Below are 19,569 nucleotides of genomic sequence, written 5' to 3' on the forward strand. Positions count from 1 at the left end.
AATGAAAGTACCCAAAAAGTGCTGTTATTTCAGCTATTATTAATAACTGTAGCAATAATTAATGATTGTTGTACTTAATTAAAAATAACCATAATCCAAGAAGATTGTCCTTGCTTTACAAGCAAAGAATAAAATGAAGAGCAAGGCTTATTCTATTTTTTTTTCTTGGAGGGGCTGAAGGGGAGAGACTGTACTCCAGTACCTAGTATAGTGCCTTCCTTTCATATGCTTGGGTGTTTATTTAAGAAATAATTCTCCAATTGCATTCTATTTACTTGATTAAAATATAACCGGGGGCAGCTAGGTGATGTAGTGGATAAAGCACCAGCCCTGGAGTCAGGAGTACCTGGATTCAAATCTGGTCTCAGACACTTAATTATTACCTAGCTGTGTGACCTTGGGCAAGCCACTTAACCCTGTTTGCTTTGCAAAAAAAAAAAATTCATAACCAAGGACTAGCTTTGGATCTGAATCCCTGACTCACTCCTTGACTCACATTAACCCTGGGTTTGCATCTCTTCTCTCCTCAGAGTTTTCTTATTAGCAAAGCATGGATAATAATCCAGGGGCCTTAGACAGACTACCTCATGGCTAATCAGGTGCTTTAGGAAGCGAAAACACTTTGCAAAAACTCTAGGTTCCCTGTATTGCAGCAAGAAGGCCAAATAGACTTCTTTGGTAGTGAGACCCTTTCATTTTCCCAAATATTGCAGAGCAGGAAACTGGGAACATGCCTACAATGCTGAATACCCTCATATATTATTGATGTTACTGCAGAGTAGGGAAGGCATCAATCATAAGAATCATACAACTTGTGTTCTGAACATAGCACTCTCCAAAAGAAGCTGGACTGGATTTTTCCTCTTTTCCTTTCTTTGTATTTGAAGAAAAAGGGTTATTATTTGGCCAAAGAGCAACAGGCATATGAGATCTAGACGCATTTGGACTATTATTGGTACTTGCTTTTTCACTAGAATTATAATGTCCAAGCTGGAAGGGATGTTCAGATCCATCTAATCCCACCTTTTCTAACAGATGAGGAAAATGAAGCCAAAAGAGGGGAAATGATTTGCCTAAAGTTACATGTCTAGGGAATACATGATCTTGGTTGCTGGGGGTGAAAGGAGTTAGATAAAATTAATTTTACTCAGTTCTTTTCAGGTTTCTTCCCAAGCTGATTTAAATGGCAATCAGGGACATTGAAGAGTCTCCCTCTTCTCTACCTGCCTCCCACCAGTTTCACCCTGTTCCTTTGTAGTGGAGTACTAGGATGATTTAAAAGGGAGCTTGACTAGTGAGTGATTCAATAGCTTGATGGGAATTTAAAGGAATTTCTGAGCCTCATTCAGAGAAGAACCTGGACTTAACAAGCCTGAGCAGCAGCAGGGGAAAGGACAATTCAACAGATAGACTTACATGCTTAAAGGCTTTTCTAACCAGGTGACTGATTGAAGAAGTTAACTGAATCTCGAAAGAACTGGACTTACTTGACAATGTGCTAGAACTGGAATCAGGAAGACTCATCTCCTGAATTCAAATCTGAACTCAGACACTAGCTGTGTGACCCTAAACAAATCATTTGACTTTGCCTCAGATTCCTTATCTGGAAAACAAGTTGCAAAAGTTGGTTCTGCTTACTTAACTTTGCATTGGTTCATGTAAGTCCTTCCAGGTTTTTCTGAAACCATTTTGCTTGGCATTTCTTATAGCACAATAATATTCCATCAAAATCATTTACCACAGCTTGTTTAGCCATTTCCCAGTTGAAGGGAATCCTCTTGATTTCCAATTCTTGGCTACCTCAAAAAAAAAAGCTGCTATAAATATTTTTGTACAAATAAGACCTTTTCTCTTTTTTGTTCTGGGGTGTCTTTAGGATATAGACTTACCAAATGGTATTTCTAAATCAAAGGAATAAAAATTATCTTTTGGGTATGGTACCAAATTGAAAGGGGAATGACTAAATTGTGGTATATGAATGTGAGTAAATATTGTTGTACTATAATATCATAAATGGTTCGTGAATACTTAGTTCAGTGTGATTAAAATGGTCTTTTAATAAGACATCTTACTAAAAGGAGTACCTCTCTCTAAAAGAAAGAGGGGTGCCAAATCATAGAAATGCTAGGTCTTATATGTACTTTGAAAGACTTGTTTCTCCCCCTTTGTGCCAATCATTGGCTGGGGTCACAATCTAATTGATACATTCACCCCCATATATTTTCCCCACCCAGCTCATTATACTAATGAGCACAGGGAGGGAACAGTAATCTCCTTTAACATGTACAAGAAGAAGGACCAGACCCTATGGGGTCACAAAGAGTCAGAACAAGTTGGGATGATCTGATCTAATCTCAGGTTTTGATCAGATTGAAGCTAAGTCTTATGTATTATATTCACATACCTGCCCATAGGCACCAATACAGGCAGACCTCAGTCCTTGTAATGTAAACTAACAATCTCCCTTTACATTCTTGTGGAACCCAAACACATTCACAAATTCCTCACATATAAGAAATGACAAGCAGTATGACTTCAGAAAAATCTGGAAAGACTTATAGAAACTGATGCAAAGTAAAGAGAGCAGAAACAGAACATTGTACATAGTAACAGCACTCTTTTATGATGAATTGTGAATGACTTAGCAATATAATGACTCAGCAATATAATAATTCAAGACAATCCCAAAGGACTCATGATGAAACATATTATCTGCTTCCAAATAAAGAACTGATCTTGTCTGATTACAGATTGAAGTATGCTATTTTTAACTTTTTCCATTCTTTTTTAAAATTAGTTTTTCTTGTACAAAATAATTAATATTAAATGTTTTGTGTAATTGCAAGCAGGGAGGAGGGGAAGGAGGAATAGAATGTGGAACTCCAAACTTTAAATATGTTAAAATTTGTTTTAACATGAAATTAGGGGGGGAAATAAAATATTATAAAATAAAAAAAAGTAAATAGCAAACCACTCCAAGAAAGTCCTAAACGGGGTCACAAAGTCAGACATAATTGAAAAATGACTACACAACAATAACCTAACACTAAGCCTTTCAGAGTTAAGCCAGCAGCAGTTGGATAAATGTATTTCTTATCAGAAAGTATTAGCAGCAGCTCAGTTGCTTGACATGGTAGACACTGGCAAAAGACCACATAGCAATGGCATGCTCACATCAAAGAAAGTGCTATGCTCTCTAAGGGAAGTAAAAAATGCAGTGGCTAAAAAGAAGATGCATAAATTTAGAGACATTTACACTCTAAATGTTCATATTTCTACCCAACATGTGAGAAAATGTTCCACACTTGCATTTGTCTGGTTTTCCTCAGCCAGACATATTATACTTTGACCCAGCATATATTGAGGGAAGGAGAATTTGCAATACATAATCAGTTCTTGTCAGGTTTCCAGGGTTTTTTTCAGCATTTCAGCATTTCCACTCAATATCTTATGTCCAGGACATAAAAATTTTCCTCACAAGGTTGTGATGAAGAACAAGTAAAAGAATAGCTATTATCAAGTACTGTGAATAGCTAGGTGGCTCAGTGAGTGCCAAACCTGGACTTGGGAAGACTCATCATCCTGAGGTCAAAATTGGTTTCAGACTCTTACTAGTTGTGTGACCCTGGGCAAGTCTCTTAACCCTATTTGTCTCAGTTTCTCTGTCTGTAGAATGAGCAGGAGAAGGAAATGGCAAAAACCAGTTTCTCTGCCAAAGGAGGTCATGAAGAGGAGGACATGACTGAAACAACTGAGAAATAGATCCACTTGTTGATTAATACTAGTATGACAATTATGTGAATTCAGCTCAATTACACTTTTTAGAGAAGGTGGGTGGGATGAGAGAAGATACAAGTGGGTTTATATAGAATAAAAGGTTAAAATAAAGTTTGGGGGAGGGATGTTAGAAGTTGGTTTGAGGAGGAGAAAGGGTGAAACTAATGAATTTACTTATTTGAAACCACCCAGATTACCCTTTTACAAAGGATTTTTTAATCACTTCAACCAGAAAGGAATGGGTGGGGTTAGGAGCCAGCTGTCTTTGTTGTCCCCTCCGGGCTTATATTATGCTCTTGAAGGATTCATACTTCTTCCAGGCCTATTTTCTTCCCAACAGGCCAAAGCAAATATAGCTTTATAGGATCTGAACAGTGTGGAAAATAGGGTGCTTTCCCTAGGCCCTGCCTGTGGAGAGAAGTAGCAGCCATGGGGTAAAGAAGATCTGCTCCTTCCAACTGGTGGTTTTTTGTTTTTTTTTTTAAATCACCCTCCTAACTTAATTCCATCAACATTTGACCAAGGGAATGAAATAGGACTCTCCTTACCTCCTTACCTCCTCACCTCCTCACCTGGCAGCCCTCAGGTTATTCTTTGGTTACTTCTTAAACTTGATTTTATTATTCATTTCAGTCTTATTTCACATAGATAAATAAATGAGGGTGTGTGTGTGTGTGTGTAGGGGGTGGAGATTATTTATAAAAACTCATTTTGTTTGCAGAGGTTATACCAACTTCTTCCTTTATGGGTCTGATTATCTCCTCCATGACTGTTTTTGTAGGCTACCCCAAGAGATAAATTTCCATAGGAAGGTTAAATAATTCTCTTGGAATCAGAAACACAGCATCTAGGGGCAAGGTCTCTCTGCCAAGTGTGCTTGGTTGTCTGTTCCTCTGTTTTGTTACCCAAAGCCCCCCAAGGGTTCCTTCACTGGTGACTGGGATTTAGAAAACCACAGCTGACAATTCTGCCTGCCTGGGCCTTTTCATCATCATCTCTCACAGATTAAACTCCCCAGCAGCAGGTGCGTTGGCTGCTGGGAAGTCACCAAGAGAAACTCCCACAGTGCTTCCCACCAAGCTCCCCCAGCTAGCTCACAAAGCCTTTCCTGGCATGCCAGTTCTTCAGAGATCTCCACAGTGGGCAGCAGGACCTCCTCTCCTATGAAGAAGGCGGATGTGTGAGCACATGGAGTTTTAAATTGATACGATAAATAGGGAATCACTTGAATGTTCCCTCATGACAGAAGCTCTGACACAGTCCACCTACTCCTGCTGTCCTCATCCCTCAAAAGCCAGAACATACCATTCTAACTGGTGACTCTCTCCTCCTGCCAAAGCACCTGGCTTTGCCTCCCTATCATCTGGTATATGTGGAGCCACCATCACCAAGTAGGTGTTGGACCAAGGATAGAACTCCACTCCCACTTGCTGCCACCAAAAATAATAGCTTCTATAGCCTTTGAACTCTTTTAGCCAAAAGTATAGTATTTTACTTTCATAAAAACCACTTAATTGGCAATTAGCACAGACCATCAGGTATCATTAGTTATCTTTTTCATGTACATATTTTTCCCATCTATATTGTAACCTCTTTTAAGTACCTTGCCTTCTTACCCCTTTTGAAAACCCAATAATTTTAAGAATTGCAAGGTAAATTTGCACAATAACAGAAGTTTGATAATTGCATAGTGACTAATTCTTGAAGGTCCCATGGAATCTCCTTTATCCCTTTCTCAATAATTGAGCCATCTTATCTGTTCCACACACCAGTTCCTGAAATCTGGATCTTAATGATGGTCAACCATCCAAAAACACCTTGTCCACCATTCCCTTTAGTATTATATGAAATGATTTATTCTTGGCTTAACTTCATAGAGTATGCATTCATTTCTCTCAGAAGTGCAAGAAATAGTTAAAATACTGCCTTTTAAAAAAGAATAATCTAGCCTTAAAATAGTCACTTGACCCTACCTTTGAGACTAGTAACACTATGATGGTTAAATAAAAAGGGATGCTCATTTTGTTCATTCTGCTATCCATATAGCATGACTTTCATGGTCTGTGAATGGAACCCACCAAGTAATACAAAAATATATGTATGTCTAATGCGTTGTTGGTGGAACTGTGAATTGATCCAACCTTTCTGGAGAGCAATTTGGAATTATACCCAAAAGGCAGTGAAAATATGCAAATCCTTTGATCCAGCAATTCCACTACTGGGTTTATACCCTGAAGAGATCATGAAAAACTAAAAAATATTCATAGCAACTCTGTTTGTGGTGCAAAGAATTGGAAATCAAGGGGATGTCAATCAATTGGGGAATAGTTGAACAAATCATGGGATATGTATGTTATGAAACACTATTTAGTTCTATTAGGAACTAGGAGGGATGGGACTTCAGAGAAGCCTGGAAAGACTTGCATGAACTAATGCTGAGCAAGATGAGCAGAACCAGAACAACATTATACACCCTAACAGCAATATGGGGTATGCTCAACCTTAATGGACTTGCTCATTCCATCAGTGCAATAATAAGGGACAATCTTAGGGTATCTGTGATGGAGAATACCATCTGTGTCCAGAGAAAGAACTGTGGAGTTTAAACAAAGACTATTACCTTCTTTTTAAAAAAAAGTCTTATGTACTACATAATTATGTTATCTCTAATATTTTATTTCTTCCTCAAGGATATGTTTTTTTCTCTCAACACATTCAATTTTGATCAATGCATAGCATGGAAACAATGTAAAGATTATCAGACTTCCTTCTGAGGGGGCATGGGAGAAAAGGGAGGGTAAGGGAAAAATTATAAAATTCAAAACTTTACCAAAAAATGATAGGCAGAAACTACTATTGCATATAATTGGAAAACAAATAAAATATTTATATAATTAAAAAATATGTGTGTATTTATATGTGAGAAGAATAACCTAGCATTTTAAAAAGTCACTTGCCCTTCCCTTTGAGATATTTTATGATAATGAAATAAGAAGGAATGCTCATTTTGTTCATTCTGATATACAGTTCATATGGATGATATCTATGGTCTATGAAAGTGGCTCATGAAACAATTTTTTTTTGGTGAAAAGGCAAATTTATACCTACCTAAAGATATGTTAAACTTGGGAGCTACAGTAACTGTTTTTTGTGAAATTGAGAAACTTGGAATAGAGTTAAAATCACACCAGAGACAAGTTTATGAAGTAGGAACTTCCAGCCTATTAAACACTTTCAGCATACAGCATGCTGATTAAACACCAAGTCCTACCCTGCTTAGTTCATTCATATGATAGGAATATGGTACTATTTAGCATAAGTACTAATTACCAAAGGTTGAAAGTTAATTTTCTTTGTGTAAAATCTCTGTTGCATGGTCACCTGAAGTCTGTTTATAAAGGTCTACTGACCTTTACAAAGGAGTTAGAAAAGGGGGTAAGCACAGTTTAGTATGGACCATTACTACCAAGACAAATAAGTGAAAGGATATTCCTTACATTCACATATATTTGTGCATGTGTGTTTGTAAGTATGCATGTATGCATATAGATAGACAGATAGAAGATAAATATACATTTATAAAACTGTCCTTTCTCACATAAAAACGTGCATAAAAATTTGGTGATGCCACAGACAAATATTCCTGGCTCATGTCTCCAATCAAGGGACCTCTAGGAACTTCAGTACTGATTCATTTCCTTCTCCACTAGGGTTTCATCTTCCCTACAAATTCAAGCGAATGAGAACATTAAACACAGAAAAGTTTTTATTTGCTAACAACAAAGATTCATACTTTAGAACATGGTCAAAAAATTCTCCTGTCCCTCATGGTATCTATACAGTCCTCCCAATTTATAGTTGATTCATATTATTTCCCCTAAGTGGCACATATTAATCTCTCACCACATTTCACATCCTTAGATATAGTAGATGTTGCTGAGTGTTTCAGAGCTATCTAAAATCCTAAAAGACAATGCTGAAAAAGTGTTGCATTCAATATGACTGCAAATTTGTAAAACAGAGCAGTGGCCTCTGAATTGGAAAAGAGCTTACTCTCAATCTTAAAGAAGAGCAATGCCAAAGAATGCTCAAATGAACAAACAATGCATTCATTTCACACACTAGTAATGTATGCTAAAGATTCTACAAGCTAGATTTTAGCAAATGTGAACTAAGAATTACTGAAGCCTGGATTTTCAAAGAAGCAGAGGAACTAGAGACCAAATAGCCTATATTCTCTGGATTATAAAGAAAAGCAAGGAGTTCAGAAAAACATCTATTTCTGCTTCATTTGTGTGGATCACAACAAAATGTGGCAAGTCTTCAAAGAAATGGGAGTACTTGTATGTGGGCTATGAAACAACAGATAGAACTAAATAGGGAACAAGTGATAGGTTTAAGCTTGGAAAAGGAGTATGACAACGTTTTGTTGTCACCCTATTTTTTAAACTTATATGCAGAGTACATCATGTGAAATGCCAGACAGAAAAATCAAAAGACAGAATTAAGGTTATCTAGGAGGAATATCAGCAACCGCAGATATGCAGATGATGCCACTCTGATGTCTTAAAGTGAAGAATAATTAAGAAGCCACTTGAGAAATGGGGAGAAAGAGAATGTAAAAGCTGACTTGAAGGTTAACATCAAAAACACAAAGATTTTGGCAACTAATTCCATCACTTTCTAGTAAATGAAGAAGAAATAGAAGCAGTGTTAGATTTTATATTCTTGGACCCTGGCTCACTGCAAACAACAACTGTAGCTATGAAATTAAAAGATGCTTGCTCCTTGGAAGGAAAATGATGGCAAATCTGGACAGCATCCTAAAAAGCAGAGACATCACCTTAGCAACAAAGGTCTATAAAGTCAAAGCTATGGTTTTTCCAGTAGCAATGTATGACTGTGAGAGTTGGACTAAAAGGAAGGTTGAGTGTTGTAGAATCAACGCTTTTGAATTATGGTGCTGAAGAAGACTTTTAAGAGTCCCTTGGACAGTATGGAAGACAAATCAGTCAATACTTAAAGAAACTAATTCAGATTATTTACTGGAAGGTAAATAATATTGAATAATAATACTGAATCATACTGAAGCTGACACTTAAACACATTGGTCATATAATTAGAAGATAGAACTGTTGAAAAGACTTGATGTGGAAAAAGATTGAAGGAAAAAGGAAAAGGGGACAACAGAGAATGGAATAGTGTCAAATAGTGTCAAAGAAACAATGAACATGAATTTTGAGATAGTGGAGAATAGAAGTACCTGGTATGCTAAGGTCTATGTGGACACAAAGAACTGCTGAACAACAACAGATATTGCAGAATGCACCTAAGTGATGTACAAGTGAACTTTTTGAGTTCCCAAATTATCCAGGTATCTGAGAAGGGTTGTATGAATACTGACTATATTAGCTAAGATAAAGAGTGCCTTGATATACCAACAATTCTCCACAGTGACCAGAGTAAATCCAGTTGGAAGTTCATATCAACTTTAAAGCAGACCCTGACCTATTTAGTGGTTTGTGGACCTTCAAGAGACACAAATATCTACAGATAATTGCTGATTATGGGACATTTGGACATCCTGTTTTACACCCTCTTATCTGATTATCTGTACCCAAACCTTGAACTGTGGACTGCATATCACCATGAATGCATTTTGATTTGTGAATCAAAAGGCCACAACCTTGACAACTATAATTCTTCCTGAATCTCAGCTTCCCCTGAGGAATGGGCAGCCAGACTCATCTCTAGGATTTCCCATTTTTTTCTTCTCATTTCTCTGCCTTCCTTTGTTGGAAAGTATATATATACCATCCCCAATCATTACTTGACAGACTATCAGCATAGGTTCAGTCCCCATGTTCATGTTCTGTTTTCCTGCTTAATAAAAACTTTTTTAAAAAAAATCACAGGCATATGTTTCCTCTGGAAGGAAAAAGAGGAATTGGAACCTTGAGAACTGACCTTTGCCTTTCCAGATATCTTTCCCCTTTGGGGGAAATACAGATGTAAATTCCCTAAAGAAATGGTTTACATTATGAATTGATATTGGTTATCCCAGAACTGTGAATTTCCCTGAGAGCAATCAAAAACAGTTGAAAGAACTCTGAAAACTAGCTTAAAAAAAAAAAAAAGAACCCTTGTTGAATTGCATTCAACTCTTGCCCTGTTGGGCACTCTAGTCCTTTGATGCTTCCTACTAGTCCCAGATTGCAATCCCTTTATGAATAATATTAGCTGAATTTCTTAAAGGCATAATCTAGAAAGGGTAGGAGGACATCCTATTACTAAACTTATTGACAGCAGATGAAAGTGGCTTTTACATCTTGCATCATTTGCTAATGGACAAGCATTAATTTCACATTTTACTCTGTAAGGACAATCAACTAGTTTGGAGATTGAGTGAGTGGGATTCTTATTGCCTTAGGAAGATAAGTAAGTGTTGAACAAATGTAACTGTATATTGTTCTTTCACTTGCAAATAAATGAATATGTTGGTTCTAAATCAGTTTATTCCTTCCATTTCCTCCAAAAATGTGGCATAGAGAAGAATCCAGCATCTGTCCACAGGGGAAAAAAGAAAGTGTCATTACTTACCATAAAAAGAAAGCAATGTTATTATAGAACACCAAACTTCAATCCTCTAAAGCACTCACAAAATATTGTGGTACATTTAAAGTTGCTTGCATCAAAAAGGATCCTCTTAAGATGAGAGGAGGAAAAAAAAAAGGTAAAATAAAGGGCATGGGGAAGAAACTCAGACAGTTATCTATGTTTCTAAAAATGAAGACAGTGAGTTATGAGGTGAAAACAGACCAGGATGATGGAAGGAACAATGGAATATAAGTCAAAAGGCAAGGCTTGATTCCTGGTTCTTGTTCTAGGATTGTGACCCTGGGCAAGCCATTTTGCATCTCTGGTCCTCAATTTCTCACCCATAAAATGAAAGGGTTGGAGCAGGTGATTACTGAACTCTTTTCTAGCCTTAAAAATTACTATGCTGATCTAGTTCAGTGTGGCACACTATTAAGAACTCTGGGGTCCATGAACCTGGACTCAAATTCCTTCTCAATCTATCTCTGTCTATTTTTCCCCCTTGGGCAACAGACTTGACAGCTAGGTAGCACAGTGGATAGAGTGTTGGGAGTCAGGAAGATGTGATTTCAAATCCCACTTCAGTCATTTACAATTGCTAGCTATTTGATACTTAGAAAGTCTCTTTCTTAATCTTTCTGGGCATTCAGCTTCTTTATCTGTAAAATGATAGGGTTGGATTCTAAGACCTCTAAGGTTGAATTTACCATTCTTCATGATCCTCATTTGTAAAATATGGGGATTAGACTAGATGATCTCTCAAATTCTTTCTAGCTTTAACATTATATGATCTCAGGATGTTACTTCTATATTTCCTTTCCTCTGCCAATTGACCTGCAAAAGGGTTTGCAACCTTCAAATTTTCTTCAATTTTTTCCACACTTCTCAGTATCCTTATTAGTCAAAATTTAGCTCCTCCAGTGGAACACCTAGAGCTAGAGGGAAGAAAGGGAGTGACATGTCTTAAAAATCTCTCCTGCCTGTAATCTCCTCCTTTCAAGTCTGGAAATCCATGTAAATTTAGGCAGTTGAACCCTCAAGGATCATTTCCTTATCCAACTCTCAACATGTTATTTTTGAGTCTTCATTGATGCTGAAAATATTTGTAGTTGTAATTAATGTTCCACTCACTTTTTTCCCCCGGATCATTAATGTCAGATACAGTTGGACCAGACATAAGATTTCTGAAACTTTCTAGGATGTCATCAGTCAACTTGATTTATACAGATAATTCTGCTGCAAAACTTGTTTTGAAAAACTTGGATTTGTTCCAATGCAATTGATATTTATTAGGGAATAATTTGAGCAAGCAGATTCCAGATTATATCTGATTTTTTCTACAAGAAATGATAATATAATCTGAGTTGCATAGGAACATGCATTACACAAACCACATTCATACACCCTACTATCTTAGTTCACGTATGTTTATGTTATCCTACAAGATTGTGTTTTGGTATTCTTTCACATTTCCTTACTTTTATATACTAAAAACCAAACATGTGTATAATAACTGAAGTTGAATAAGTCCTAAAGTTGCTCTCCACCAAGCTTGCCTTCTTCCAGTTCATTAAGATGGTTAGTTTGGACCTCATGGAACAGGCAACAGCAGCCTGAGACTACAGACACTGCCATATTTATTGAGTACTTATGTATTTCTTAACAATTTAACATGCATAAAACTGGCTATCTTCAATAAGATGATCCTATCTTCTATCTTTTTTTTTAATCTGATGAAGTTTATGAACATTTTGACCTTCACCCCCTTTTCAGGTATTGCTCTGATAGGGGCAGCCATATGGTGAAATGGATAAAGAGTTGAGAATGAAGATAGGTTCAAATCTGAGTTCAAATCTGACCTGAGACACCCCTGGTAAGTCACTTAGCCATGTTTGCTGCAGTTTCCTCATCTGGAAGATGAGCTGGAAAAGAAAATGACAAATCACTCTAGTAATTTTACCAAGAAAACTCCAAATGAGGGCTCAAAGAGTTGAACATAACTAAAACAACTCAACAATAGCAACAACAAGCTCTGAGAGGTGGTAATGAAGAAAGTCATTCAATCAGTTAATCAAAAAGGATTTATTAAGTTCCCCTGCTGTGTCTGGCAGTGGAGAGAAAGATTCAAAGAATTGTCATGTAAGTTTTAATATTCCCTATATCCAAGAATTTGCTCTAAGGTTAAAGACTTAGTATGAAGGTACTTTAGTGGTCATTAGTTCAGCTCTTTCATTTTACAAATGAGGGACTGGACCTATGAAAAGCCAAACTTCCCACAGGGAATAAATATCCAAAATTGAGATCTCAAGTGAGGTCTCACTGGCTGTGAAGTCCAAGATTTCAGCCATGCAGGACCCCATGTTGGAGGGTCCTTCTAACTCCATAGGTTCCATAGTTTCATAAAAGCTACAAAAGCTTTATCAGTAGTTGCTTATTGCAAGTATATACTTAGGCAAATTGTCCTTCTTCACTCTGTGAATGTTTCTAATACTTTTAATTCATAGATTTTCCCAGGTCCAAGAGGCATAAAACTTAGATACCTTAAGGAAGATTTCTTGGAACATTTGAAATGAAAAAATTCACTTCCCTTTGGCTAAGGAGGTTAATCATTTCTATGACTCAAAGTAGCCCAAACTGACATTCTGACATTACGCTGAACAGCTGCCTCTTTGCAAGAGTACACACACACACACACACACACACACACACTCACTCTCATGGAACCAGTCTGTTGTTAATTGAAGTGTTGCCTTTAAAGCCCCATCGGCACTTTGGAGGCTGGAGTGTCTGCGTCTCTGTTTATGAAGCATGAATAAGTGATGATTTGCTGTCTGAAAAAGGCATTTAAAAAGAGTCCCTCTATTCTAGCCGCCGCTTGCCCTCAGTATTGTCCCCTAGTTGGCAAAGCCTGATTCCTCTTCAAGGGGATCACAGAGTTTTGTCAACACCTGCAAAAGTTAAATGAAAACAAAAGCCACTTTAAAGGGGGAAAATGCTTTTGAAGCAAGAGATCTAAACTTTTAATAGTTTTATTTTTCCAGGGCAAGATTCAGAAGAAATCCTTTTCCTCTCTTCCTTTAGAAGAATGTTGGACTTGGCTGTGAACAGACTAGCTGCAGGTCCAAAGAGGCTAGACTCTTACCAGGTCACCTTTAATCTGACCTTCTAATCCCAAACCCAAAGCCACCATGCATGGAGCCTCATTTGAGAAGTCAGATGAACATTGCTCTACTTGGGAATTTTGCCAGAGACCCTAGCTGGAAATCACTTCCCACGCATACACTGCCAATGTATATTTATATTTATGTGCTTTCCCTCCAACCCCCAAACATTTCTGGGGTCTATTAGCACAGAATTCTTGCAGGCAGCTAAGATTGACCCCCATGTGGATCTCATTTAGCAAGGACTGAAGACACAGGTCCAAAGCCAGCTGCAAAGTAAGTGCTCAGAAACCAGCCTGGGGCAGCAAGAAAGGCCACCCAAATACTGGGCTTGGTTGATAAAGCACAGGACCAGAAGAAATGCAATAGTTGAACAAAAGCCAAAGCTCCCCTTTGTCAAGAATAATAATAAATGTAGAGCTTGTCATTGACAGTGGTTCTCAGTAAAAGGCAGCTAAGTTGAAATATAAAATCCTGCACTCCCTGGGGATAAATCATCTCATTTACCTTCTCTGAGAATATCTGCTTTGCGGTTGCCAGCAGGGTAGTTTACTTTTCCATTACTATCAGCTGTTTTCATGTTACCAAAGCCTGTCTTTCCTTCCTTTAAAAATGTGGGCTCAGTTTTTCTCTCCCTTTCTGTTCTGTTCTGATATTGCCACTCTCCCAAGGCAGGCCCTCATCACCTAATCCTTTGTCGGTTGCAAGCCATGGGCAGAGTACTATGCCAAGATGAGGAAGGGAAGCTTGTGGAAAGACACATGGGGAGGTAGCCTTTAAAATGGACCACAAAAGTTGGACAGGATTATAACTGGGCACAGTAAAGAAAATACCAGGCCTGGAGTCAGAAGACTTATCTTCCTGAGTTCAGATCTTGCCTCAGACACTTACTAGTTGTGTGACTCTGGGCAAGTCACTTAAACCCATTTGCCTCAATCTCTTCCTCATCTGTCAAATGAGCAGGGAAAAGAAAGGGCAAATGCCAAGAAAATCTCAAGGGAGGTCACGAAGAATCAGACATGACTGAAGCAAATGAACACCACTCAAAAGGAATTATAATTGGTGGAGGTAGAGGTGGGGTTAGGCATATTAGGCAAAACTTAATTACTCTTCCTGACTGTCCATTCCCAATTCATCCTCTATACAACAACCGGCTCCAATCAGATTACTTATCTGCTTTAAAATTGACCTATGACCTAATACTCAGTTCCCACTCCAGCTCTATGTAGTCTCTTTCCTGAATGCCAATATCACATATTCAACTGCTTATCAAATATTTTTAAATAGGTGTCCTGCAAGCATCTCAAACCCAACATGTCCAGAATAGAACTCATTATAATATTTCCCCTCTAACTCACTTTTCTTCCAGAGGCCCCTATTTCTATTTAGGGTGTGACCATCCTTCTAATCAACTTCAGATTAAAAAAATACTTACTTTCATCCTTGACTCTTCACTCTTATTAACTGTACATAGTTGATCAGTTGCTAAATCTTGGCATTTTTACCTCAGTAAAGCTTCTTTCAGGGGCAGCTAGGTGATGCAGTGGATAGGATACCTGTCCTGAAGGGAGGAGGACCTGAGTTCATATCTGACCTTCGTCACTTATTAGTTGAGTGGCCAGGGGCAAATCACGTAACTCCCATTGCCTCCCTCCACCAAAATAAATAAAATAAATAAAAAATCATTTCACCCATCCCATTCTTTCTATCCACACAATAGTTACTCTAGTGGTGATCATCACTAGATCCATTCCCATATATGCTTATCAGAGTGATTTTCTTAAAATGTGAATCAAATTATGTCATTTTATTTTTCAATAAACTTCAATAGATCCAAATTGATAATAATAAATATAAACTTAGATATTTAAAGTCTTTCACAACCTATTTTCCTATTTTCAACCTACCTTTGGTCTGATTACAATATCATCTCCCTTCAACCACCCTGAAGCCCAGGCAAGTCAGCCATCTTCCTATTCTTCATACAAAGTATTCCATTTCCCATTTGTGTGCCTTTCTTCCTCACCCTGATCTCTTGGAAAAACTATTTTCCTTCATGAGTAGTTTAAAGCAAACTTCCAATGAGGTCTTCCAGCAGTCAGTGCCTTCTTTACTAAAACCATGTGTATATATCCATAAGTGCTGCCTCCCTTACTTGAATTTAAGCTCCCAAAGAGAAGGAATGTCTGTTTTTGTATCCTCAGTGTAAACATTAGGTCCTTAACAAATACTTGTCACTTGATTGACTGATCTTTCCAATCAACTTCAAATGCCTCAGGTTTTTAAGGTCCTCTATGAGATGTCATCACCTTAACCCTACCTAACCTTACTTACCTATGATTATCTAAAAGACATCCTCAGTCTGTGTGGTCCTCTCTTTACTGTCTTGACCTACACCTGCCTCATTTTTGTCTCCTGGCTTTGCCCAAGCTGGCCTCCACCCATTTTGCCCAGAATACTCTCCTTTTCCCCCCCAGAACCTATCATTCTCCCAGACTAAGCACAAATTCCACTATACTGTGAATTCTTTCTGAACTATTCCAGTTCACAAAGATCTCTCACTGAACTCCTATTGAAAGGTAGTCATTGTAATGCAATTCCACACTTGTTATAATTGTTCCCTTCTTGAAGTCACAGCTGAGATTTGAGTGCCAGATAGACACCAAAAGTGGAACCTTCACGCCAGAGGTGCTGGTACTCCCCAAATAACCCATGGAGCTGGGGCCCCAAGATCTAACACACAGAGTGACCACATCCTGGTATCTCAGAGATAGGATAAGGGTAACCAATATATTTCACACTTGTCAGTGAAATTAGAGGGATGTCTACCCCAAGCATGATGAGGCTTTCATGGAGGAATGGCAAAATGAGAGCAATTTGTTCCAATGACCATGAAGGCAGATGAAGCAGATGTTGCACTTAGAGCTTGGTGAGGCATTTAAGATGCCTAGGACATCCATTGCATCCTGGACTATTGCCAATTAGCTTGACTTTTGTCTTCAATGACTGGACTTCAGTGACTCTGGAAGAGTCAGGCTGTTAACTTTCTGCAACTCTTCCTCATTTAAATCCAATTCACTCACTAGTCAAGATATCCCTCTGTAATGCAACTGGTACTCTTTAAAAATGAAGGACAAAGAACAACAATTAAATGTTTCCTTATTCAGCTTCAATTTCAACCAACAATAAATAAGTACCTTCTTGATGCAAAGTACTCTGCTATGGTGGAAATGAATAACCAGAAACACATTGGCAATAACAGCAAAAGCAAAAAAAATGGAGGAAGTAGATAAAAGCTATTAGGATTTCTGACTAGTAAAAGGGGTCATGGATGAACAATGAGGGACAAGTAAAGGGCAGCCTAGAGCCATCATAGTCTAGTACAAAGAGCTTAGAATCTGAAGACAGAAGAGCTGGATTCAAATCTCACCTCTGAGGCTTAATGTTTGTGCAATCTTAAATCATTTACCTTCTCTGGGCCTTAGTTTCCAAATAAGTAAATAAAGGGAATAGATTAGATGAGCTCTGAAGTACTACTTAGCTCTTTCTCTACAATTTTATAAACCTAAACTCCACTGGGACATTGTCTTCTGGGTTCAGCTTCCATTCTTTCCTAGATTAATTCAGAAAGGAGACTCAACACATTTTAGTCTCCTAAAATACTCTAGTAGATTCAACTCACATAGATCTATGGTATTGCTATGAGAGATTCTCCTAAATAAGTTTGGGAGCACAGAAATCTCAATCAGAAATTAATGAGGAAGTTCCCTGTGATGCCTACCCCAAAGCTGGAGTGAGTGTTCTGTAAGGGGCCTTAAGGATTGAGATAATTAGGTGAAAAAATTGATTTAAGTTCTATGGCTCTAGTAAACTGGGATGATTCTTTGTTGCCAAGGGGCTTGGCACATGGTTGAGAAATCTCCTAGAGAAGAAATATCATTCCTGTCAAGGTACAGAAAAATAGACCCCAAATTGAAAAAGATCTATAAAAGAACCTTTCCCCAATCTTAATAACAAAATATATGCAGAGGACCAGCCCTGGGGTCAGAAGGACCTGAGTTTAAAATCTAGCCTCAGTTATTTGATACCAGCTTTGTGGCCTTGGGTGATTCATTTAACTCTGATTGCCTTCCATCCAGGGCCATGTCCAATCATCCTGATCCATATCTGGCCACTGAACCCAGATGACTCTGGAGGAGAAAGTGAGGCTGGTGACTTAGCACAGCCTCCCTCCCTCAAATCCAATACACAAGCTTGTCATGGTATCATCCTCCCTGATGTCATGGTCTTCTTTGAGAATGAAGGACAAACCAACAACAACATTCCATATATGTATATATGTCTATGTCTATGTCTATGTATGCATATGTGTGTATTGTATATGTACATGAATATGTATGTGTATGTGTGTGCATATATATTTGTGTCTTTGTATAGTATGTATGCATATGTTGTAAGTTTATGCTCCAGGTTTAAGGAAGAAAATGTTTTTAATTGTTATTTTATTAATTTTTTTTACAAATTTGATAAAAATGCTTTTATTACATTCTCTGGCTAACTGGAAAAGGTGAAATAGTGGTGGGAGTATATGAATTATTGTTTTGAATGGCTACTGAACCACAAAGTACCTTGAACTTTGAGAAACCTTATATATTAGAGTGGCCTGGGAATTTCCCCCAGGGTACTATATGTAGAAAATACTGTGTTAGGTGGCACAAAGGTTAAAAACAAACAAACAAAAATCTTTGCCCTCATGGAGCTAAGAGGGAGCGTTCTACCACCTTCTAACACCATCTGCAGATACTACTTCGTTATATAATGTTAATTAGAGCCTTGGGACTAAATTAATCTCCAAGATTTTTCCATTGATACTTCCCTTATCCTATAACAAGGAAATTTCTATCTCTGGATATTCTAACCCTTATAATTCAGAATTGATCAGGTTAGACCAAAAACCCTTCTTTCCCTTTATTGTATCTGCCCCTTTTCTCCATCTTCTTTCAACTTTGAAGGGAAGCCCTCAACCCCACTGCTCCAATTTTTCTCAATTTTTCTTCTGGCAAAAGTTTATTTCCACTGGAAGTCAGTGAATTCTTCACTAAGTTGCTTAGCAAGCATTTGTGAAATTTAATTATGGAATTCAAGGAAGGATTCTATAGGAGGGGTATGAGAATACTAGACTTTTCCCGTCTGGCAGACCAGAGAAAATTAGTTTGGTAGATAGACTATCTACCTTTGAATTGCACAGGACAACAAACACCTGACTTGAGAAAGATTCCCTAGCTTTGAAGTACAAGGACTAGGTTCAAATCCCACCCCTAAAGTGATTTTGGGTAAACCTTTAATTTTTATGTGTTTTAGTTTCTTCATCTGTAAAAGGAAGAAGTTAAATTAGTTGAGCAGTAGATAAAATGATTAAGTCATTTATCTTTCTAGCTTGAGATCTATGATTCTGTGATCTAAGATCCTTTGTTGCTCCCTGTCCTTGTACTCTCAACCCTTGGGGCAAGGAGAATAAGGAAGGGAACAGCATTCATTCATTCATTCATGTATTTATTTATGTTCTAAATTTTATTTTATTTTTCCAATTTCATACAAAAGTAGTTTACAATATATCCATTTGCAACTTTATGAGTTCCACAATTTTTCTACACTTTCCCGTCCTTCCCCAGTAAAAGTAGAACAAACATTTATTGAACACTTATTAGGTGTCAGGTGTAAATGCTAGGAGGCAGAGTAGGCAGAACACTGTATCTGGAACTGGGAATACCTGAATTCAGATCTGACCATAGATGTTAGCCATGTGACTTTGGGCAAGTCACTTAACCCTGTATGCCTCAGTTTCCTCATCTGAAAAATAAATTGGAGATGGAATATCAAACTTCTCTAGTATCCTTGCCAAGAAATCCCCAAAATGGAATCACAAAGAATCAAACAAGAATGAACAATCATCAACCACAACTAGTCTCACCATTCCTACAGTCTAACTATAGCAACGTTATGCAGTTCAATGTGTACCATTGTCTTCTCTTTG

General features: G+C 37.7%; 1 protein-coding gene across 6 annotated transcripts in view; it reads right to left on the reverse strand.

The window, feature by feature from the left end:
* The window catches only part of SKA1 (spindle and kinetochore associated complex subunit 1), a 136,641-nt gene that overhangs the window by 45,840 nt on the left and 71,232 nt on the right, over positions 1-19,569 (reverse strand). The window contains exon 6 of one of the 6 annotated variants that reach the window (XM_074200372.1): positions 7,469-7,500. The exons of the other annotated variants lie outside the window; for them this stretch is intronic. Within the exon in view, the coding sequence (XP_074056473.1) occupies positions 7,484-7,500 (17 nt within the window). The 3' untranslated portion in view covers positions 7,469-7,483. Of the gene's footprint in view, positions 1-7,468; positions 7,501-19,569 lie in introns of those variants that run through there. 6 annotated transcript variants of the gene reach the window in all.

The sequence above is a fragment of the Macrotis lagotis genome, chromosome X, assembly GCF_037893015.1.
Source record: "Macrotis lagotis isolate mMagLag1 chromosome X, bilby.v1.9.chrom.fasta, whole genome shotgun sequence".
Lineage (NCBI taxonomy): Eukaryota > Metazoa > Chordata > Mammalia > Peramelemorphia > Peramelidae > Macrotis > Macrotis lagotis.